Raw genomic sequence first — 23,480 nt, 5'->3', positions numbered from 1 at the left:
CGTCCTCTCATGCTCTATGTGGTCAAGACAGAAGCCACTCTTATAGGGAAAAATTCCAGAACCCCTGTGGTCCTCATTACTATTACAACATGTTAGAGCTGGAAACAGCCAATCTTTCACTTGTCAGAGAGGAAGAGACCCAGAAAATATACGTAAATTGTTTAAGGTCACAAAGTATGTGTGGGACGAGGTCCTAGAGTAGAATCAATTCCTCTGACTCTCTCCTAATCTCTACGTCTTGGTAGATTAGGGTACAGAACAGCTGAAGGGCAAAGGCTGGGGGGAGTTCATTGTATTTTGATAAGAAATGAAAATCACATACAAATAAGAACCTTATTTTTGAAACACAGATCCCATTAATTTCTCTAACAAAAGTAACGCTTCTGTCTTCATTTTGTCCATTAGCCAGGCAATAATTTGGAATTTCTTCATTGTCACTTGGGCAGTTTGCCTTCCCAGAGTGTTTTTTCATAGCTGTCTGCGATGTTGACAGTGCTTGTGTGTCCATGCACAGGACTTTTGGCAGGAAGGAAAGAATTTGAGGCTGGTTCCCTACAGGAAGAAGGCTTACAAGATTCATGCTTGTGTGTTGCCTTTGTTCATTCTCAAGACGTGCAGAGGTTGGCATTGCCTTGGCAACTCCAGTGGAAGCCAATTGCTTCCACTGGCTTCACGGACGTCAGTTTTATTGCAGCCTCTCCTGGGAACAGCCTTGGCTTTGGCCAGAACTGGCACCAAGCTCCTTCCCTGGGGCACAGAGCCAGTGTGGGGAGATGGGAATGTCTGCGCCCAGCTCTGGCTTAGCATTTCTATCCCCGGTCACAGAGTCATCCCAGCGTAGATGGGGACAGGCAGTGGAGTGGCGAGAAGATGGAGCTGGAGGGTTCAGCTGATGGGAACAATCAGGCTGATTGGCCTCAGGGTTTCCTTGTGAGGCTACATTTGCAGATTGGTGGACCCAGCAGAGGATGTAACAGTGATGGGAAAGAGCTGGTCACTGCTGGGTATGGGATGCTTTGGCACAGTGAGGTTTCTTTCTGCTTTGGGAATTTGCAGGCCAGTTCCAGATACACGGGAAGGTAGGTGATGGGGTAGAGAGGAGTAAAGGGATGCAGAAAGATAGGGCAACTCCATGACTGCTAAAATCTTGGAGGTAGGGGACGAGTATGGTCAGTAACAACTGATGTTTCTGATACTCTGGAGAGAGACAATGAGTATGGATTCCGTCCCTCCCTCCAGCACCCCGGCACCATTTCATGGTGTCCTGGCACCCTGCATGCTCGTCTGCAGGCATTAGTCATCATCAGCAGCAGCAGCATTTTATTGAGCACCTACCCTGTACCGCTATGTACAAGACACTCTGCTAGGTCAGGATCTTCGGGAGCCTGGAGCCCTCATTTGTGTAGGCGAGAAATTGGTAATCCTCTGGGCAGATGTGGCCCCATGGACCCAAGGCTTGGCAAGTGACCAGCACCTTTTGATGAAGAAAAAGTCACCTCTTTTTCTAGGACAGCGTCCCAAACCCACACCCTGTTAAATTTTAATAAGGATTTCAATGTCCACTCACCCACCCCCCGTCCCTGGTCTGGACATCAACCAAATGTGATGGCTCCATATTTGACAGTGATTCAACAAACCCCGAATCTCTTAGGACCTACTTACTGATTGAAAGAGCAAAAATGTCTGGGATTTTGCCTTACTTTGAACCTTCCCAGAAGCAGACACTGGGACGGATTCAAATTCAAGTTTCTTTGGGAAGTGGTTCCTGGACACACTGATGAAGAGTGGAGAAGTGAGACAGGGAAGAGAAGGAAACCGACAGAGAGCGTGTCATCACGCCAGGTTACCACCACGTGCAATGGGAGTTCCATCCCAGTGGGGAGCCCTGGGAGCCAGTTTGGAATACCTGCCTCAGAGTCACTCTCCCCTCCCCTTCCACCCCTGGGTGAGGGAGCTGAAGTGTTTACCCCAGCTCCTGTCAGTCATTGGTTGAAGACCACTGGGCTCGTGCTGGGGAGGTCCTTGTGGCCTGCTGCGGGTGACGGAGAGGGCTCCGGCGCCAGAAGAGCCCTCAGGCAGACATGCAGATGCTGGAGGTCAGGCCAGTGTGCGTGGAAATGGTGAAGATTGAGGGGATATGGTCAGGACCCTGGAAGCATCTGCTTTAGGTTTGCAGTTGGTATAATCACAGATGTTTCCAGGAGGGTCCAAATCTGTAATAGCAAAGCTGGTGAGTCTACAAGTGCCTGTACCGGACACAGCTCCTCTGCTTTCCTGAACAAGCTTTATGACTGAACATGGAAATTCTATTTATTTTTAAAGAGTGTAGGAGATGGCCTTAGAACAGAGTAACTTTTTCGAGGACCCCTGGAAATTAAGTGGCCCCCATGCTCTGTGGAGCAGAGCTCACGAGTCGCAGACCTGGGGGCCTAAGATGCCTGAGGCGTGATTTGGCACTTCGGTGTGGTACGGGCACCGGCATGCCAAGTCTCGGAGCTGGTACATTATGAATGATTATCACTTATTAGCATCCCTTCCTTTAAAGGGTCACTGCTGAGTAAGTTTGCAATACAAATGCCCGGTGAAAATTGGCTCAAATTTTTCATAACAGAATAACACTGACCGTGTCTTGAGCATCTTCTGTAACACCAGGCACTGCCCTAGATCCTTTACTTGCATGAGCACATCTAATCCTCACAGGAGGCCTGAATTGTGGATAATATTGACTCTGTTTTACAGACAAGGAAACTGAGCCTCAGAGAAATGGGAATTATACCCAAGTGTATTTGGGTTCATTTCCACCATATTTTGGTAGGCAGCCTTCTTTGGGCAACATTAAGTATTGGCTACTGGAGTGAGGAGTACAGAAACACTGTTATAAATCCTTTTATAAGTCCCCTCCTCCTGGTCCACTGTTCTCTTTCTTAAAGCATGTGGATGTGTATAACTTATAGTTTTCATAAGATGATTCATTCCGGGCCATTTTATAAATGTTAACATAACAGCACAACAATGTGTTACAATGCCTGGGAACATCTCTGTGTCCATAATATATATTAATATAGATTTTATTAGGTAAGTGTCAATTTAAAAACTTCTCCCGATATCAGCAAGAAATACCACTGCGTGCCCACTAGGATGGCCATAATAAAGAAAACAGATAATTACAAGTGTTGACAAGGATGTGGAGAAATTAGAACCCTGATATGCTGCTGGTGGGAATGTAAAATGGTATAGCCACTTTGGAAAACAATTTGTCAGTTCTTCAAAAAGTTAAACATAGAGTTACTATATCACCCAGAAATTCTACTCCTAGTTACATGACCAGGAGAAATGAAAATATATGTCTACATAAAAACTTCTACACGAATGTTCATAGCAGGACTCATAATAGCCCAAAACTGGAGACAACCCAAATGTCCATCAATTGGTAAATGGATACATGAAATGTGGTAAATGCATACAGTGGAATTTTATTCAGTCATGAAAGTGAATGAAGTGGTTCATTCTACAACATGGATGAACCTCGAAAACATTATAAGTAAAAGAAACCTGTCACAAAAAGCTACATATCATATGATTCCAGGACAGGCAAATCTGTAAAGACAGGAAGTAGCTTAGTGGTTTCCCAGGGCAGGGGGAATTGAGAGGCTGGGGAGTGACTGCTAATGTGTACAGAGTTTCTCTTTAGGGGGACGAAAATGCTCTGGAATTAGACAGAGGTGATGGTTGCACAACCTAGTGGATGTTCTGACAACCACTGAATTGTACTTTCTTATTAAAGGGGTGAATTTCATGGTATGTGAACTGTATTTCAATAAACAACACAAAACAAAACTTATTCTGGCAGAATATTTGTGTCAATAAAAAAATGAGTATCAACATTAACCCAAAGGCTTCCTGCTTTTTAGTTAGTGTTTTAGAAACACTCTTTCAGATTGTTTGCCAAGCCCTGGACAGTTTATGAGTTTATCTTATTTGATTTATTCTTGTGCAAACTAATATAATGTTTTACTGATGTCTTAACCTTGGACGTCTTTGGAGTCCTTCAATTCAAGACAAATCCATACACCTTTCTGGAAGGAAGCACATCTGCCTTTCTCTCTCAGAGAAAAGAGATTTGGATGTTGAACACTTAGCTCCCAAAGTGAAAAAAAACTGCCATGTAAATGTAGGCCAAGAGCCTTGGTCTGTCTTGTTCTGGAGGACAGCGCCAGGTCTAATGCTTCAGGGATGCCAATTTTAAATCAACACAAGAACACAACTTTCTAACAATTGGAGCTAGTTGAGTTTCGAGCAGGTTCCCTGCTGCCTCGCAGGGCTGTGGAGATGAGAGCTGTGCATTGAGAGGGCATTGGATGGGCTGACTCTCAAGTTCCTGTTAACTCTGAGAGGCCATGATTCTAATTCTCCTGCTGTACTGCTCCAGCTCTCATAGCAAGAACTCTTTGTTGAACTAATCAATTGTATATTTGGAAATAATTTAGAATTGATGGGGAAGAAAGCAGGGGGAAAAAGTACCAGAGGCTCATGCTTGTTTCCTTGATGTTCAGAGAGAGCAATTGATTCTAAAGCCAGAACTCTCAGAGCATGAGACAGGGAGCCAGGAGGTCTGGATTCTAGGCACAGACCTGCTAGCCACCTAATTGGCTGGGTGACTTTCTGCAGGTCATCTACCCTCTCCCAATCTCGTTTGTTTGTTTGTAAAACACAGTGCTGGGTTTGGACCAAGGACATTTTGGCTCTGAAAAATTTTAGAATTTTTCTTAATAACTCCTTCTTTTCATAACAAGTCTTACATCTGCCTTTAATTCTTTCTGTTGCAAGGAAGCCTTGCCATGTGCATAATGCCCACCGTGTTTCTTGCCAGTCTTGTCCTTCTTTCCTGATCTTAAGCCCTTCTTTCCTCATTGGGTTCCTGTCAATCCCAACTTCATGGTTAACACTGTCTCGACTTCTGTAGGCTATGGTAGGGCCCTCTGTCTTTTGTTGCCTCATTAATCGCTTTGCTTCCATCTTTCATGTTAGTCCTAACATCTGCTGTTCCATGTGTCTCCTACTTTTCCAATAAATCATTAGCTACCTAGGAAAACAGCATGATGTAAAGGAAGAACCCTTGAAATTAGAGACTTAAAGTAATCTCCCCAAAGTAATAGAGCTGGTGATGTGACTGGGCCTTAGTTTTCCAGTTTGTGAAATGGAGATAATAATACCTACCTCATGGAGTTACTGTGAGAATTAAAAGAGATAAAATATTAAAGGATTTGGATCACAGTGGTTGGTGATGGTGTTGGTGGACAGTAGTGAGAAGGTGGTCAGCACAGGAAGACCTTGTCATATTCTGTACTTTCAGGAGTGAAGTCGCACAAACACCTGGGATGGAGAGGTTAGTGATATTCTCAGTAATCACTTCCTCTACTCAGTGTCTGAAGATAATCCCACAGAGTGAGTTTAAATCTTGTTGTGGAAATTTAAGTCCTTTTTTTCCTGTTTCTTTCTTTCTTAATAAAGATAGAAGAAAAATCATTTAAATCATTGGCCCCCTTTGGTCACAACTCTTGGTTGGTCTCAGAGATTGTTATTAGATTACCTCTTGATTATCTCTTCTTGGGCATAATTAATTTCAGTTTCCTTAACCTCTCTCCTGGTGCCCATTTTCTAAAACTTTAAGTGCGTCTTTTGCTTTCTTCTGTCTCCCAGAGTAATATTCCTTCCAGGATGGGGAACAGTTGTTGGGTAACGGGTCAAATGTGTTAACAGACAGGCCATATAGTTCACAGACACTTTGCTCTCAATAACTTGATAGGAATTCTGGTGGTTTGACTTTTTTGTTTTTTAATTTTAACTATAAAAATGTAAGAACCATCTGCTGTTATTTTTTTGTATGTGATCCTGGTAAGTTATTTAGCTACACCGCTCCCATGCAATTAGCACTGCTCTGCGAGAGACTTCCATGGCAAAGCTGGGTTACCCTATTTTCAGTTGTAATGTATGTGGAGTGTGTGTCCCATCCAGATTCCTTTCATAAATTGCAGCAGGTTTGCATAACATGCAATTAGGTCTTGGCATTTATATGGCTTCTGTCTTAGCTGGTTAGATGCTTTAATAGTAGTGGTCCATTTGATTGGTTGAGAATGGGTCACATAGTAATTTCTGTGGAGCAAACCAAATAGGGTAATGTAATAGAAAGTGATGTCAGGGTGGGGTGGGGCTGCTTTAGTTTAGGGTCACGGAAGCCCTCAAAGGAGGAGAAGTTGGAGTTGACATCTGGCAGGGGATGAAGAGACAGCCAAATGAAGATCTGTGGTGAGCCAAGTGAAGATCTGCAGTGAGAGGATTCCAAGAAGGTGGAAGCGTTAAGAGCAAAGGCTCTGAGCCGAGGAATAAGTAAGGTACTGAAGGAAGTCCAGTGGGCTACGCTGTAGTAAGATGGAGGAGAATGCAGGGAGCTGAGGGTGGAGAGGGTCTAGTCTAAGTATAATAGGAGCCCCTGGAGAATTTTAAGCGGGATGATATCATTTGATTTATAGTTCTAGAAAGCTCACTCTGACTGCTAAGTGAAGATTGGATTGTTAGGACTAAGAATGGAGGCAGGGAGACCAGTCAGGAGACTGTAGCTGTTGTCTTGATGAGAAACGATGGTGGCTTGGACTGGGGTTATGTGGTGTAGATGGTGAGAAGTGATAGAATTTGGGATATATTTTGGATTTGGAATCTATGGGACATGATGGATGATTTTGGCCTAAGTACTAGGTGATTGGTGGTGCAGTTCTTACTCAGACATAGAGGGCTTGATGGTTCTTTTTTGTCCAGTCAAGTTTGAGATGGCTAATGGACATCCAAGTGGAAATGTCTAGCAGGCGATTGAGTATATGAATCTGGAGCTTGGGTGAGATTTGAAGGCTGACATGTTCATTTGAATTACAGAGAGGAGGCTGAGGTCTGGGTCCGGGACACACTGTCACTCAGAAGTCTGGAAGAGACATCAGCAAAGGTCACGGACAGAGTGGCCAGAGAGGTCTCAGAGGACCATGTGCTGAATAGGTGCCTGGAAAGGAAGGTGTCTCCAGAAGGAGTAACTGGTGACCTCATCATTCAGTTTCAAATGTTAGCACCCAGCACCCATATTAAGATGTAAATCCAAAAATTTATTCTGCAGCTGCAAATGTAGTGACAACTAGAGCAAGCTGGGCCCATTGCCTGCCCACAGAAACCCTCAGCCACAGTGGGATCGGAAACAGGGAGACTCCTGTCTCCTGGGGGTCTTTGCTGCAGTCTCGACCAGGATTTGTGAGATTTTCATTTCTTTACCAAAACAGCAGAGACTGATGAGTTCGTTGTTGTTATTTTTGCTTAAATGGCCGTTGTATATACAGCTGGCACACCGTGCCACAAGTCAGTTCTTGAAAATAAAAGCCGATGACCGCCTCAGTGCATGAAAAGACACATAAAAGTGCTTACATTTTTAACTAATTTATGTTCTAATCCTGATAAGATAAGTCTCATAACAAATCATTTTCTAAATTTTCTCTTTTCTCGAAGGCAGTTTCTGTTTGGGAATTAACTTCAGCTCATGGAAAATTGTTATATTATGCGTTTGTCACTTGGTAAATGTGATATTATTGAAATGAAGAGTAGAGATTTCTTGCTTTCTACGTCTTTTAAAGTGAAAGCATAGCACACTCCAACAAACATTTTCAATTAAAGGGCAAAATTGGGGAGTCCTATTTTTTGTATCATATACTATAATTTAATAGGTCCTTTCCCCTGCTGTGTCAAGTGCATTTTCTCTAAAACCTAAAGCAGGATCATGCTGTACGCAAGACGGTTTATTTTGGTGATTCTCATCAAGTTTGGAGAAATGATGGAGTTTGGAGAAAAATGGAAATGACATTTAGTTGAATTTTACAAATAGATAAAGCTGCTAAGAATATGGTGGGCTGATCATTGGCAATAGATTGCAGTGAGGGGTATAATCGTGGTTATTCAGCCAAGTACTAGATTCACTGATTGAATGAGACTTGCTGGGAACAAAACATCAGGGAATAATCCCTTTCCAGAATTTTAACAGAATGAATGGTTCTGCTGCTTTGTATAAAAACAAAATTTGATCGTACCTGAAAATTCTCCCATTTTTTTCTAAAACCAAGCTGGAAGTAGCTCGTTTACCTGGTTGGCGCAATCTTGTTTTTTTAAAGACTAAAGCTCGAGAGCACAGCCCTAACGTGTAGCCTCACCTACGTGTGGCTTTACCATAGACATAGAGGAGTGAGATATTAAGCCGGTCTGACAGCTGTGTGCTTCCTTTTGTGTGAAGGTTATAGGATGTAACAAGCCTTGTCCTTGGATTCCCCGTGAGCGGTTATCTTTTCAAGGTGTCAGACTTGTCCTTGGGTGGTTCCCCGTGTCCAGAGCCACGTGTAGGAGGTGCAGGGTGGGAGTGAAGGAGGCTCTTGGCTCTCTCCTCTCCTCCCTTCTCTTCTCCTGCCCTCCCTTCTGCACTTGGGGAAAATGAAGGTGAAGGGGCCGGGGGAGGACCACCCCTTGCCTGGGTGGTAATTGGTGGGGAAGAGGTGCTGTGATGGGGGGTTCTCCCGGGGAAGAGGCTGTGTCTTTCCTCCCTACCTGCTTCCCCAGTGTGCAGCACCGGGCGTGGAAACGCCCAGTAACTGCTTGTTGAACGCTGAGTGGTGGAGTGTCAGGGCTCTGCACCTCCGGAGTCAGTAGCACCTAAGCAGAACCTCTTCCCTTCCCTCCGGCAGTTCCCTCCTCCAATCGCACACAGCCCAGTGTCGGGCCAAATCCCCAGAGCCCACACCTGGGGAGAGCACTTGATTTATATATTTATAAATATATTTATGTAGAGGCCCCCCTTTATCTCCAAAGCCTCCACCCAGTTAAGACACCACTTATGCATGTGAAGAAAACACTAGAGTAATCTAGGACACAGAGCAATAATATCTGGCTACTAAGAGCAGCTTCTTAAATCAGATCATGGCATCTTCCCACTGAATAAAATCCAAGTGCGTTACCTTGGCTAATTTCCTTTCCCATCTCCTCTTGTACACCCTCTAGTTCCTTGAGCACCCCAGGCCCCTTCCTGTCTGCTCCACCCTTTGCCTGGAACGTTCTTCCATGGTTCTTCACATGCCTGAACTTTTCTGATCTTTTAAAGATCCACTTAACTGGTACTGCTTCACGGAGGTCTTCTCTGGCCTTCTCTCATCCCCTCTGTCCCTTTACGTTATTCCTAGGCACGTTGCATTTTCCTGTGTGTTTGCTTTCTTGTTCATTATAGCTGTCACACTTGATTGAATGTTCTCCAGGCAGGACTGTCTTCTGATTGGTTAGCAACTAGTCTATGGCTGGATCAGAAGAAACTCTCAGTGACTAAATATTTGTTTAAATGCGTGAATGACGTGTCAACCTACATTTCATCAGAAAAGGTGCTTCAAGTAGAAAAAAAAAATGTTTTTCTTCTTTCTCCTTTCCGATTCTCAACATACAGCACACACACACGCAAACAGTATATTCTCAACATACAGTACACACACACAAACATGTCGTTCATGTTAGAAAATTTCCCTAGTCTTGGGCTTCCCTGGTGGTGCAGTGGTTAAGAATCCGCCTACCAATGCAGGGAACATGAGTTCGAGCCCTGGTCCGGGAAGATCCCACATGCTGCGGAGCAACTAAGTGCATGCGCCACAACTACTGAGCCCGAGTGCCACAACTACTGAAGCCCGCGTGCCTAGAGCCCGTGCTCCGCAACAAGAGAAGCCACTGCTATGAGAAACCTGCGCACTGCAACGAAGAGTAGCCCCCGCTCACCGCGCTTAGCCCGTGCACAGCAACGAAGACCCAACGCAGCCAAAAATAAAAATAAATAAATAAATTTATTTTAAAAAAAAGAAAGAAAATTTCCCTAGTCTTGGTAAGGAACTGCCTTAAAGAGTGGGCTTGGTGACTTAGTGCCTATGGTCTGACTAGTGCCATTAGTGCCTTTTCTTCCTAAGCGTCTAATGTGCTTTGCCGTTTCCTTCTAGCAAGGAAAGCCATATGTCTTCGACAGAGTGCTGCCTCCCACCACGACCCAAGAGCAGGTTTACAACGCGTGTGCAAAGCAAATTGTCAAAGGTAAGTGCTAACTCTTCATTTCCTCGGGGCGCTTCAGAGTAATGGAAGACAGTAAGTGGTATTCGCAGCCTAAGAATCAATACCCTCTGACCATAAGCAGAGGCCTGCTAATTGGAAACACTGAATTATAGCGAGTTCTGGCCCTGATTTGCTGTGATGTCAGGCAAGTTATTTAACTCCTCAATACCTCCTTTCCAAGGAGATTTCTTTATTTCTTTTGCCACCTTTTGGGCAGAGTTATTCTCTCACCCAGAAGTTTAAAAGCAAGGTAAGCTATAGTCACGCTATTTCTGTAATGGTTCTAAAATACTGCTGAAGGTATAGTACCTCCTCAGGAGAAAAATATCTATTCTGAGACTCCAGTTGTGTATTTTTGGTTGATTTATTTTGTGCATCTGTCTCTTCAGAAAGAAGCTTTTTTTTCTTTTTAAAATTTTTTTATTGGGGTATAATTGATTTACAATGTTGTGTTAGTTTCAGGTGTACAGCAAAGTGAATCTGTTATACATATACCTATATCTACTCTTTTTTAGCTTCTTTTCCCTTATAAGCTATTACAGAGTACTGAGTAGAGTTCTCTGTGCTATACAGTTATCTATTTATATATAGTAGTATGTATGTGTCAATAGAAATGATCCCTGAAAGTATAGTCTTCAGGAAGAAGCTTTAAATGTGGAAAATTCTTGGGCGTCAAGGAATTTTCTACAGCATCCTAAGATCACATTACCTTGCTGGTTAGTGAGTTGTTCTTGCTAGTCAGCATTCCTCAATTATACTTTCATCTAACCCACTTTCAAGCATGCCACCCAGATCCTGACATTTGTTCTTCCACATAGGTAGCCTGAAGGCTGAATTTGTGTCTTAGAGATCAATCCTATTCTCTGGGACTGGCCTTGGTCCTGAAGGATCTGTGTCAAAATAACAGCAGGGAGACAAAGCAATTTACACGTTGCTCTACCTTGCCCTTTTAAATCAGGGGCAGGATGGAGCTTGCCTTTGGGGAGCTCACCATCTGGACAGAGCTGAGGGGCATCTTTGCCTTTCATACTTTGCTTTTCATCATTAAATCCTTGCCTTCAAATTTGAGTGCTGCAGCAATTGTGCTTTCAAATGTCTTGATGCTACCACTTTTATAGGCAGTGCTAGATTCAAAGAGTGAAAAGTCAAATAAACAAACAAACCAAAAAACCCCAAACACCTTGTCATATTAGATCCACTTATTTTTAGAAGCTGAGCTGACTAACCTAACTACTTGAAATGCGTGAAAATCAGCCCTGGGTACATCTGTTAGATTAATTCTGACCCTGGACACCTGCGTGGGAGATGCCCATCAGAATGTAATGTTCCTTGCTGAGGTGTATGGTTATTCACATTCTTGTTGCAGACATCAATTAAATTAGACGGTGTTCACAGTAAGATTATTACAGAAAATTGAAGAGAACAAAATATGCCTGAATATGAGCTTTTTTTTGAATTAATCGTTTGGGCCTGTATCTGGTGGTAATTTTTGTCTTCTCTCTACTTCTACTCTTTTGCTTCTCTTTCTATCTAAACATATTTGCTCTTTCTTTCTGGAATATATAGTTCTAGTTTGCTTCTAGTCAGCCCTCCTTCCCCTCTATTGTCAGACTCTTTCATATTTTTATTAAAGTAAGATTAATCACATATGAGCCAGAATTTCCTTGTTTTTCTCTCCTCCTTCATTATCAGATCTAAATAGTATTTACTACGTGCTATGCTAAGCGTTAGGGCCATTTAAACACATACCTGCCCTCTCTAAGTTGACATTGTAATTAGAGATGGATACACTCTGTTTTTTAAAAATCCTGTGATTAACAAACAATAATAATAATCTTTGAGTCTTTATTTACTAGATAAGTTTGGGTCCTTTCAGCGCTTGGAATTCTCTATAATATATGAAATGCCAGAAATGGGTAATCCCTGGGGGGGTTCCTGTGGACACCCTAACTATGGATAACTTGAGGCCCAAATATATAGTGAGCCACAAAGAAAACTATTTAGAATAAAATAGGGACTTCCCTGGTGGCGCAGTGATTGGGAATCTGCCTGCCAATGCAGGGGACACAGGTTCGATCCCTGGTCCAGGAGGATCGGATCCCACATGCCGCGGAGCAACTGGGCCCGTGTGCCACAACTGCTGCGCCTGCGCTCTGGAGCCTGTGTGCCACAACTGCTGAGCCCGCGTGCCACAACTACTGAAGCCCGCATGCCTGGAGCCCATGCTCTGCAACAAGAGAGGCCACCGCAGTGAGAGGCCCGCGCGCCGCAGTGAGGAACGGACCCCACACTCTGCAGCTAGAGACAGCCCGCGCGCAGCAATGAAGACCCAATGCAGCCAATAATTAATTAATTAGTTAATTAATTAAAATAATAATAGAATAAAATCAGGCTCTGACATGATATAGTAAACAGACATTTCTTGGGCACCATACCTATAACACGAACATACTCATTTTGTAGCAATAAAGAGTATCTTATTTTCCCTTGAAAGAAAATTGTTAGGGGCATAATGAAGACCAAGTTTAACTTTTTTAATATCCACTGAGGCTAGTGTGAAGGGAAGTGGCTGTGTATTTCTGCATCAGCGAGATAAAATGTAGGCATATAAGAAAGAACTGCTTGGAATAGATTACTAGGTACAGCTGAGGCACCTGTGGCCATGACAAGCCCTATTTACATCAAGTGTGGAAGGTGGTGAAGTGGAGGTCTTTTTTTTCTAGAGGCCAAGAATTGAATCAAATGACTTCTAAAGGAAGTTTAAATCGTGGTCTCTGTGATCCATGGTAATGTAGTGGACTGGTGAGCTTTCTTTTCAAGTCTATCTAAACCCTTAATGTTTTTGAGATCAGGAAGACTCCTTTTAACTGGACAGCTTTATTCTCTCTCAGTCTTTGCATTCCCTTCAACTTCACTGAGTTAAAAAAAAATATTTCGAACATTTGATTGTAGAATCCTGGCACCTCCCACGCTCCCCTTTTTATCTGGTGTGTATTTCTCAAAACATCTTCTGAAAGAGTCTGTAGAATCTCTTCCAGTTCTTCTAGAAGAGGTTATAGGGTTTGTGAATACCAGCATGGTAAATAGAAAGGTTCCTATGGATGCCCTAGGAATTAAAAACCATGGTTACCGGACACTATTACTGAAATAAGAATAACTGCGTCCCAGCCTACAGAAGCCACCCCTGGCATTTGCCTTCCAAATTAACTGGATGTAGACCATCCAGTGCTAGAGAAGATGGTTTCTTGTTTTCCAGTTCTAATTTCTTTAAATTGCATTCATTTAGTTGTTTCTTTCATTCATATTTTTATGAAAGTATATTAGATATTTGCCATGTGGTAAGTACTGCTAGGGACTGGAGTCACCAAGATACATAAGACTGCAAGAATCTTTAAGTATAGGGAAAGAGACAGACGCATGCACAATTATACACGTGGGGATTATGTGCTTTAGGATGGGTGTGTGCAAAATGCTATGGGAGCACAGAAGAAAGTCACTACTGGTTTTGGTGGGTAGAGAGGAGGATTGGAGAATTAAGACTTCTTGGAAAGGTTGGGTTCTGAGGAGCATAGAAAATGCAGGGTGGTACAAGCAGAAGAAATAGCAAAAGCAAAAGCATAAAGACCCAAATTATATGGGCAGCTTAGAATGGTACAGGGTGCATGGCTATGAGACCTGAAAAGTTAGACTGGACCAGAATTTGATAGAAATTGAAGGGCTTTATCTTATAGGTGATGTGGACCCATTGAAGAGTCACAAGCTTAGGGTATTATCAGATCTATTTTATTATTTTATTATATATGACTCTTAAGAAGAATTATATTTATTTAGCTGCTGTTACCTGTCAGGCACCCTGTATGCATTTTACATATGTTATTGCATTTTAAATCTTTACAACTTTATGAGGTGTGAGCATTATTATTCCCTTTGTACTAAAGAGGAAATTGAGGTGAAGTAACTTGGCCAGGTCATTGAGGGAGTAGTGAAGCGAGGCTGGGCCTTGAACCTGAGTTCATCTGACTTACTTGAATTTTACTATCCTGCCCCCACTTTTCTGGTGGGCCCATAATGAGCATTTGATAATTATTTTATGAGTTGTTCCTTTTCCATCAGGCCATAATGGACCACATTGCAAAAAGACAGGGGTAGGAATGGCGGTGGGGAAGGGGAGAGGGGAGAGAACGGAGAACGGAGACTGGGTTCCAGAGCTGAAGGGTGGCCCTGGCTGTCTGCCGGTAGTGAGACACACTTCCCTTCTGAAGACGCTGCACGCCCTCACCTGGGCACAGTGCCTGCCCTCGGACTGGTGGGGCCAGTATCCTGGTTGGCCTCTGGCATTTGGCAGAACGGTCTCTGTGTTCTCTGGGCACCGCCTGCCTGAGTAGTGTGGTTGGCTGGCAAAAGCCTTAGGATTCCAAGCCAGGGATGAGTTGCAGCCACTATTGCCAGGGGCTCTGGTGCCACGACCAGGCCACTGTTTCACCTGGAGAGTCGATAGGAGGCCACAGCAGCCTCCTCAGGCACCCTGGTGCGTAGGTATGATTATGTCTTCCCCAGATTCTTACCTGATAATGGAACTAACTCTTCTGCTTCAGCAAGACCTGGACTCATAAAACCTAGGATGGAAAGCTTGGCTCTAAAGGCTGCACCGGGAAGCAGCAAGTATTTTCAGGGACCCCGTTCCACTCCTCCCTCCCAGGGCTCTTCCCACCTGCTGTGGACTCTCTTTTGGGTTTGCTTGGCCGCTCGATGGACGTGTGCTGTGCTTGTGGGGCGCCGCTGGCTGTGTGGTGTGAGCTGAGGTCATGTCACGCCAGACTCCATCACAAAGAAAGGTTCTGTCCAGCTGGGCTGGTTCCTGGCTCTGTGGCTGGTGTATAGAAACAGTCATTATGTTATAGCGGAGACTCTGAAACAAATGCTCTCCTCGGCCCCAGGACCTGTCCCTCAGCGTGATGAAAGTGCCTTTCTGTGGGCTGTTTCTGTGAGAGGCAGGCGGGTTGGTTGTGTGGCTCAGTGGCACCGAGCACAGGCCTGTTCCCTCATCTCTCTGTGCTTGGCGGGTGTCCATCTCCCCGTATCCCAGTGGTCCAGCCCCAGATGCACTTTTGTGCTGCGCCCCCCTCCCAGCCTCTCCTCTCCTCTCATAAGCAAATACAGCCTCAACAACAAACAAACTCCCCCAGACCTGGAGTTTGGAAGAAAGTAGAGAACACTGGGTTTGAAGAGTTTTCTGTTTTCTTTTAAAATTACCTTCTGATTCGGAATCCAGTTGATAGAGGGCGGCATCAGCCCTGTTCAACCTTGAGCACCAGAGGTAGGTTCTCCAACAACAATTAATTGTAACATGATTCTGAACACTTTAAAGGCCACACGGGGGATGGGGAAGTTAAGCTGTGACAAAGTGAGAGAGTGGCATGGACATATATACACTACCAAACGTAAAATAGATAGCTAGTGGGAAGCAGCCGCATAGCACAGGGAGATCAGCTCCGTGGTTTGTGACCACCTAGAGGGCTGGGATAGGGAGGGTGGGAGGGAGGGAGATGCAAGAGGGAGGGGATATGGGAACATATGTATTTGTATAGCTGATTCACTTTGTTATACAGCAGAAACTAACACAACATTCTAAAGCAATTATACTCCAATAAAGATGTTAAAAAAAAAGGCCACACGGAGTTTGTCCTAATGGGCTTCTCTTATGTGTTCTCTTTTTCTCAAAAAAAAAAAAAAAAAAACTAAGAAATTGCCCGCAGTGTTGAAATAGCCGGAACAAAGAATCAGGGATTCTCCAAGTAAGAGCCTCATGTGCCTCTCAGCTCTCTACCCCAAACAAGCGATGCAGTCCATGAGCTCTTGTTTGCATACATGTGCCCCAGTCCTTAACCTGAGGGAGTTTGTCGAGCAGTGACTCACTAGGAGTTAGGAGGATGGTGCATTCTCTTAGGGTGGATTTAGAGGGGTGGACTGAGCCTGGGGGTTGTCTGCAGGGCAAAATTCAGATGCCTTGGTCCCATTGCTTCCTGGCGGAGGAAGAAGCAAGTGCTGGGTTTTCTCCCATCTGCAGAGCTGGGTTCTGAGCTGAGGTTTCTTCAGCGTGGGGCAGTTGTTCAGGGCCGCCTCTGTGTGCAGGCGAATGAGTAGGGTGGCCAGCGGCTGCGATGAGGAACCCAGGGAGCTGGACCCCTGGCCTTGGCTGCCGTCTTCCTGCCCCAGCACCTGAGGTAAGGGGTCATCCCAGGCTACTTCCTCCACAGGGACTTAAGATAAGAAAGAAAGCCCTTTCAGTGTGGGGGGAGAGGTTTAGTCTCTAATAAACAGGAGCTTTAGCGCTGGGATTGTGGCTGGCATTCTCATTGTCTGGAGTTGTTTGTGCCATGGATATGAAGAATTTGAAAACAACGACCAAGGGTGGAGACCACTTTCTTTGGTCCCTGAAAGCCTGTCACATTTGTGGTTGTGTAGAAGCTCTCCACTCTGGCCACCATTTTCAGACTGTAGAAATCTTTTCTCTGGGCAAGTTGGCATTTTTGAGAAAACTGAAGCTTGAACCTCCAACCCTTACACTGTAGTCTTCACGTTTTTGCTTCCCCCGTTACCAGGGAAACCATTACCAGAAGTTGGATACGTGCGAACATTTTCTCTCTCTCAATATAGCTTGACACAAACTCTTCAGGGCTGCCAGGATTAAAAAAAAACTGCCACTTAATTTTTCTTTTTTTAACTACCCGAGGAAAAATCCTGCTTTCTTTTCTGATCCCAGTTCACACTCCAAAACCTCAGACCAGTACAATGTGTATTAAAATTTTTTTTTAAAAGACCCAACAGGGGCTTCCCTGGTGGCGCAGTGGTTGAGAGTCTGCCTGCCGATGCAGGGGACACGGGTTCGTGCCCCGGTCTGGGAAGATCCCACATGCCGCCGAGCGGCCGGGCCCGTGAGCCATGGCCGCTGAGCCTGCGCGTCCGGAGCCTGTGCTCCGCAACGGGAGGGGCCGCAGCAGTGAGAGGCCCGCTTACCGCAAAAAAAAAAACCAACCAACCTGAAATAGATGGAGCTGATTGGCTGGCTTGATTTTTCTGTAAATGGCCTTGGAGAGGACACCCCCTTATGGGGCTCCTGTCCCCACCCCTCCGTGCTTTTAGGAATGAGGACTTCCTCCCTTTATATAGAGAAGGTGGGTCAGGGAATATTAATTATGCGTCATTCCGCTTTCAGTGATGTTTATGTAGATGAAGTAGGACCGAGGGAAATGAGCACTAAATATATTTTAATCACCTTTGCTGCTTTGAAAGAATTGCCACAGATAATCATCAGCTCATAGCAGCGTCAGTCCATCTGTCCGCACGCCTCCCCTCGTCCCTGGATGAGAGAGAGGGAAGCGGCCTGCAGCGTGTGGCACAGTCTGCTTCTTGTGTAACTAAAAGAAATTCCCGGTGCTCTTGGGCCAGGGTCATCTTGCTAGCACAGTCACTGAAAAAACAGAGGCCCTAAATTCGAGTCAGGGCCCAGTTGGCTTCCGGGCTGATCGGATTGTCACTGTGTGTCTCAGTTTACAGAGTGGGACCCTGTCCCCCCAGCTGTGGAGTAGCTCTGCTCTGAAGGGGCTTAGCACGGCCTTCTCAAGAAACCTCCCCAAGGAGCCCGCCAGGGCCAGGGTTTAAACCGACCCAAATCAGATCTTCAGGAGAGAAATCCTATTTTACACCTCACTCCAGAGACTCAGGGCATGATAATGTTTGGGGTTTTTTTTTCCCCACCTCAACTCATCTCAAGAGATCAACGTGGAGAAGAAAACTCAAATACCTTTCTACTAAAAAGAAAATACACTGCTCGATACCTGTTTCGATTTTGATGTTACCAGGAGAAAGTGTGTCTGCCTCCTTCTTCATTAATATATTCTGTAGCCATGTGAGTCCATTTCTTTTTATTTTGTGGAGCAGTGGAGCCCCTCGTTCCTGCTTTTATCTCACAATTCTACTTAAAATGCACATGGAGTTGAAATACATCATTTGTGTGAAAAATGAGATGGGCCATTTGGAAAATGCAATTTTAAAACAGGCAACCAGCACTAGCATGCAATCAAAGTAATGAGTTAATTTTAATTTTTTTTCTTGCTCACAGATGTCCTTGAGGGTTATAATGGGACAATTTTTGCGTATGGACAGACATCATCAGGGAAAACGCACACCATGGAGGTAAGGTTGCAGTGTGCTGTTATGTCGTCTCTGAGATGACTGAACGGAAGTGGTGCTTCCAGCAAAATGCGAGGTGCATGCGGCTTTTTGACTGGGCAGTAGATGGTTAAGGGACGGCTATGTTCGTGTCACAATTTTTTGTGTCTTTGAGGAGTTTTAAAAATATTGTTGAGTAATAAAATCTCAGGAGTTCAGTATTTTAGAAAATCCTTTGTTGATAGCTCTGTCAAAATAGGAATAATAAATTCTATTTAAAATAATCATCGATAAGCTAAACAGTGGTGTGAGTATCCCTGTGGACTGCCGCCCCAATCTTACTGAGAAAGTCTGCTGTGAAAATCATTTAGTCTAAGAAGGGCCTCTGGGGAGGTGAGTCTCTTCTGAATAAATAAAAAATGGTAGGTCAGAGGTTGAGAGAAGTTGGCTTGTGGACCAAATGCAGCCCACAGACATATTTTTGTTTGACCTGCACAGTGTTTTTTGTTTTTTTGTTTGTTTGTTTGTTTTTAATTGCAGGCAGTGTTTAAAATGGGATGGTTCCAAATAATTCTAAGTGTCCAACTTTGGTTGAAAATGCTGAAGATCTAGCAACTCTGGGTGAAATTTCACCATAATATAAAGTGTAAGCTTCACTGGAGCAGTGCTCTTCAATGTCTTGTTCACCTTTGTACTCACATTGCTATTGTGTGGGACCGTGGTGGTCACCTAGGAAGGCTTCGATAAAGTATTTGTGAAAACGATAGCCTCATGGTGGCCCTGGCTGACCCATGTTTGTGGGGCTGGGCCCTCCACGCACATTGTGAGCAAGTGTTCAGCATCCTTCCCCGCAGACTTACACACCTGGCCTCTCTGTGCACTTGAGGGTGTGACACCAGCTCTAACTGTTAGCCCTGGAGCTCTGTGGCTCCAGGCTGTCTTCCAGACAAGGCGCGCCTGCAGACAAAATTGGTCCCCTTTACCTCTTCTTTTCCTGCTTTTTGCCATGGATCGGACTCCTATGTGGCCTTTGGGGCTGGATAATTCTTCTAAAGGCTGGGCCCACCTGACAGGTGAGGAGAGGTGAAGAGCAGTTATTATAAGAAACTACACAGAGGAAGTTTGGGGAATTCAGCTTACAAGCAGCAGGGTAAGATGAATCCTTAATCCTTCAAGCTTATGTTTTTCATTTACTGTCCCCTCTTGGGAATGTCACTGAGACGCTGCTGCAGAATCGGTTTAGCTTATGAATCACTGCTATTGAAGAAGAGATTTCAAAGGCTCGAGGCTAAAATCCTCAGGGCTCTGATGTTCTGCTCACACCAATTTCAAGTGTGCGGTGTGCCTCTGGGGATCTCATTCCTGTTGTGTTGACTCGCTTCCCCCCCATTTTGCTGGAGACAGAGTGGTTCAGAGATTGTACGGATTAAAGGAAGCACGAGGTTTATTTGCCACCTTTTCTAGACGGAGCAGGACTGTTTCCTGACACCTGAGCCTTTCCGTCTCTCTTCTCTGCATCTCACATCCTACTGCAGTACTCCTTGGAAATGGTGGTACAGGCACGGCTGTCCCCACTCTACGGCTCTGGCCCCTCGCCTGTCTCTCCTCCTGGGCCCCAGACCCTTAACCTTCTGGGTGCTAGAAAAGCCGCAGTGACATACATTTCCTAAGTTTCACCCACTCCAGTAACCATGGACAGAACCTTCTTCATGGTTCATAAGGCATGAGAGAGAGAGAGAGAGAGATTGATTGATTGATTAAGAGATGGCTTCTCATGAGGGAATCATTCCTTAGTTCTTTGGAAAGTTACCAAACAATATACAATACAAAAAATGCTATATTTAAAATCCCCCCACATCTTACAAAAATGCCTCTATGAGTGACCTTTTAAGCTTTGGGATTAATTCGTCTTTGGGAAATACAAGGTGTTTGCTAAATGTCAGAAATTTAAATTGTAAACTATCAAAGGAGAGACCTGTCCCCAGAGTAAAACCTTAGTTTGTGTTTTGTGTGTATGGCAGGGGTAGGTGGGTGTGAGGAGATGGCAAAGAGGTATGCCAGCTCTTTCACACTAAAATTGGAGACGTCTTATTAAATGAGGGCATCGCCAGCCCTCTGTGACTCACGGTGTCAGCCACGCAACTCCTGGAGCAGTGCTGTGGGTCCAGAGGGAGCCACGGGACCTAAAGGGAATGGGATTCTGTGTGGGCCACTCTAACAGTTGCCTAAATTCTGTCTCCTTTCCATCCTTGCCAGTTTTAAAAGGTTGCTAGTAATGAGCTGCTTTTCTTCATCGTGACTTTGAAGGATCACATGCTTAGGCCCACAGGAGGAAGGAGAGGGGTGGGTGTGGGTCCTTTCCTAGCACCTTCTCACTCCCTACACACACTTCATCTGTCTCTTTCTGTTGGGGGATTTTAGGTCAGAGAAAAGGTAGGGGATATTTTAGAGGAAAACAGAGGAAAGGAGGAACCCCAAGCTGAAATCCAGAGACTGTAGGAGACCAGGAAACCCAAGATCCTGGAATGCAATTAAATTTTAAAAAAACCCCGCAGGGCTCTCACCATCTGAAAGGAGGATTTTATGTATTCAGCATTACACATTGTGATCCTTTAAAGGCTTTTGCAAGGGGCTGTTAACTCCCTGAATGGACAGAAAGTGTCACATTTAAAAGCTGTTTTTCATTTTAATCCCCTCCACTTTGGGTCTGACATCCAGTGGTGATTCCATACCTTCTCCTGAGGGGAACAAACAGATGAGCCGACATAAAATTGGAAAGATTAGCTTCTGAAAATGGCGCGTTTCAGGCGGATTTTCAGTGCAAAGAGGAAATACTTGGCAGTGTTGGTGCTAAGCTCCATAGGACCCTTGGTGCACTGGGCCCTGGCTGGGCTCTGGCGGGCAGCGCTCAGGGGAGGGTTGGAAGAGAGGTCCCTGGGTGCCGGCTGCCCGGGGAAGAGAGGGCTGGGCCTTTGTTCAGCGCGGGAGGCTGGGAAGGGCTTCTCTCGGCCCCATGCCTCACTTTGTGGCCCTCTTCTGCACACTGATTTAGATGGATGGAGACACGCAGTGTTTTTCCTTCTGCCCAAAGGGACACCTGGAGGCCCTGGAAGGGTGCGGGCTGCCCTGATGCGAGGAGTTGCCAAGTGATTTTTAATGAGCCTATCTGAGTGCATTGGTGCTCTTGCGCTGACAGGCTCCCTGCTCTCCCATCTTAAGTGTTTCAGGAAACTCTGTCCTGCTTGGGAGGCTGAGGCGGCCACTGGGGCTGGAACAAAGGGAGTCTTGTTCTGTGGCCAGTGTCCTGGGTCTGCTTTCTGCTTTCACATGTGCTCCGAGAAGGCCACCTTCAGAAGTGGGAAGTTTTTGAAGAGGATTATACAGGATGCAAGCATTAAAATGTCTCTTCTTTTTGCTTTCTGGGAGAAACGAGAAGACGGAGTGGGACATTCCCCTCGAGTCCATCCCTGATGCTCCAGCTGACTAAACTTGTCGTTGTTCTCTCAGTTCCTACCTTTGTTCTGTTACTCCCATCTCCTCTCCTCTGCCCACATCCTCTTTGTCCGTCCTTAATCCTACTCATCCCTCAGGATTTGGTGTCTCTCAAGGAAGCCATCCATATCACCCCAGCTGGAAGGGACTTTTCTGTTCTCTGAGTTTCTATAGCTCTTTGCCTCCTGACCACCTTTTATTGCCTGAGGTGACTGTTATTGTATGTGTACATGTGCATTTCATTTGCAAAGCAGTCAACATAGATGCAGTGAAGACCTTTCTGGAACACCTCTCTGTCTCACACACACACCACACACATCCATCCTCACCACGCACATACCCCACACCCCTCCATGCCACACACCCACCACACATCGATAGCCCTGCACACACATCCACGTGCCACTCACACCCACACACTGCACACACCACATATACTGCAGATACACACACTACATGAACACACAGCCACAGCACACCTAAACTGCATACATCACCACCACAGAAGTCAGCACTACACACACCCACGTGACACACATCCACACCACACAACACACACCACACACACCACAACCACACACCCACACTATGTATGTGAACACCACACACACACACACACACACACACTACACACCATGTACATTAACACCACACCCACACATACCACACGTACCACACATAACACACACTGCACACCATGTACATTAACACCACACACACACACACACACACACACACACACACACACACACACACACACAGATTGTTTGGGCAGCCTTAGTTTACTGAGTATAAAGGCCCTCACCACTCCTGGGTTTATGAGCTAGAGCAAGCATCCCAGCCCCTAAACCTGTGGTAGACTTGGACATCCCTCTGTCACTGTGGGGATGGGGGTATTATTAGGTGTTCTCCAAATGAACGTGTGCTCCTTGTCATGTGATTTTCGGATTGGGTCTTCAGGGCAACAAAACAGGAAGTGTCCAGACTCATCCTGGCTCTGCCTTGATTCTTACCCTGCCAAAGGCAAACAAGGGATGTCAATACTTGTGTGCACCCAGAATCAATTGGAAGATAAATCCGTTGAAAGGGAAAGCATCTAGGGAAACAGATTTGAGTGAATTATAGATGATTTTTGGATTATTGATCATTCTTCTTTGGCTGTGGGCCACTGAAGAGAAGCTAAAGGATTATGATGAACTATTAAAGAGCTCTGGGTGGCAGCGTGGAGGGCGCTCTTTGGACCCTCCTGAGTCAGATTGGCCCAGTGGTGTCGCATTTGACTGTGTTTTCACTGTAGGTGCCATTTCTGCCAGGAAATTCCATGGTCCAGAGCAGGTGGGGTCCAATGTTTGATTTGTTACATGTTTTATGATGGTCTAGGAGACCATCATAAAACATAAAACAAAAGGCCATCATAAAACAAAACCAGTGATTTGGTTTTGTTTTCATTAGATATATATATTAATGGTTTGGGGTGGAAACATGTTTTCAGACTCTTCAAGTCAAGTAAACCCCAGCAACTTCTTGAGAGAATGTATCATGAGCTGAATAACAACATTTATTGTCACTAAGTACATTATATATACTGTCTAAGTTATTTTTTATTTATTTATTTATTTATTTTGCGATACGCGGGCCTCTCACTGTTGTGGCCTCTCCCG

General features: G+C 44.9%; 1 protein-coding gene across 1 annotated transcript in view; it reads left to right on the top strand.

Moving 5' to 3' along the window:
* Positions 1 to 23,480, top strand: part of KIF5C (kinesin family member 5C) — a 166,879-nt gene that overhangs the window by 45,346 nt on the left and 98,053 nt on the right. The window contains exons 2-3 of the mRNA XM_022569689.3: positions 10,047 to 10,137; positions 18,278 to 18,351. Of these exons, the coding sequence (XP_022425397.2) occupies positions 10,047 to 10,137; positions 18,278 to 18,351 (165 nt within the window). The remainder of the gene's footprint in view (positions 1 to 10,046; positions 10,138 to 18,277; positions 18,352 to 23,480) is intronic.

Source organism: Delphinapterus leucas, chromosome 8 (assembly GCF_059928025.1).
Source record: "Delphinapterus leucas isolate spDelLeu-1000000601 "Yukka" chromosome 8, BTC_Dleu_Yukka2, whole genome shotgun sequence".
NCBI classification, from domain to species: Eukaryota; Metazoa; Chordata; class Mammalia; order Artiodactyla; family Monodontidae; genus Delphinapterus; species Delphinapterus leucas.
This window is presented reverse-complemented; position numbering and strand designations above follow the sequence as displayed.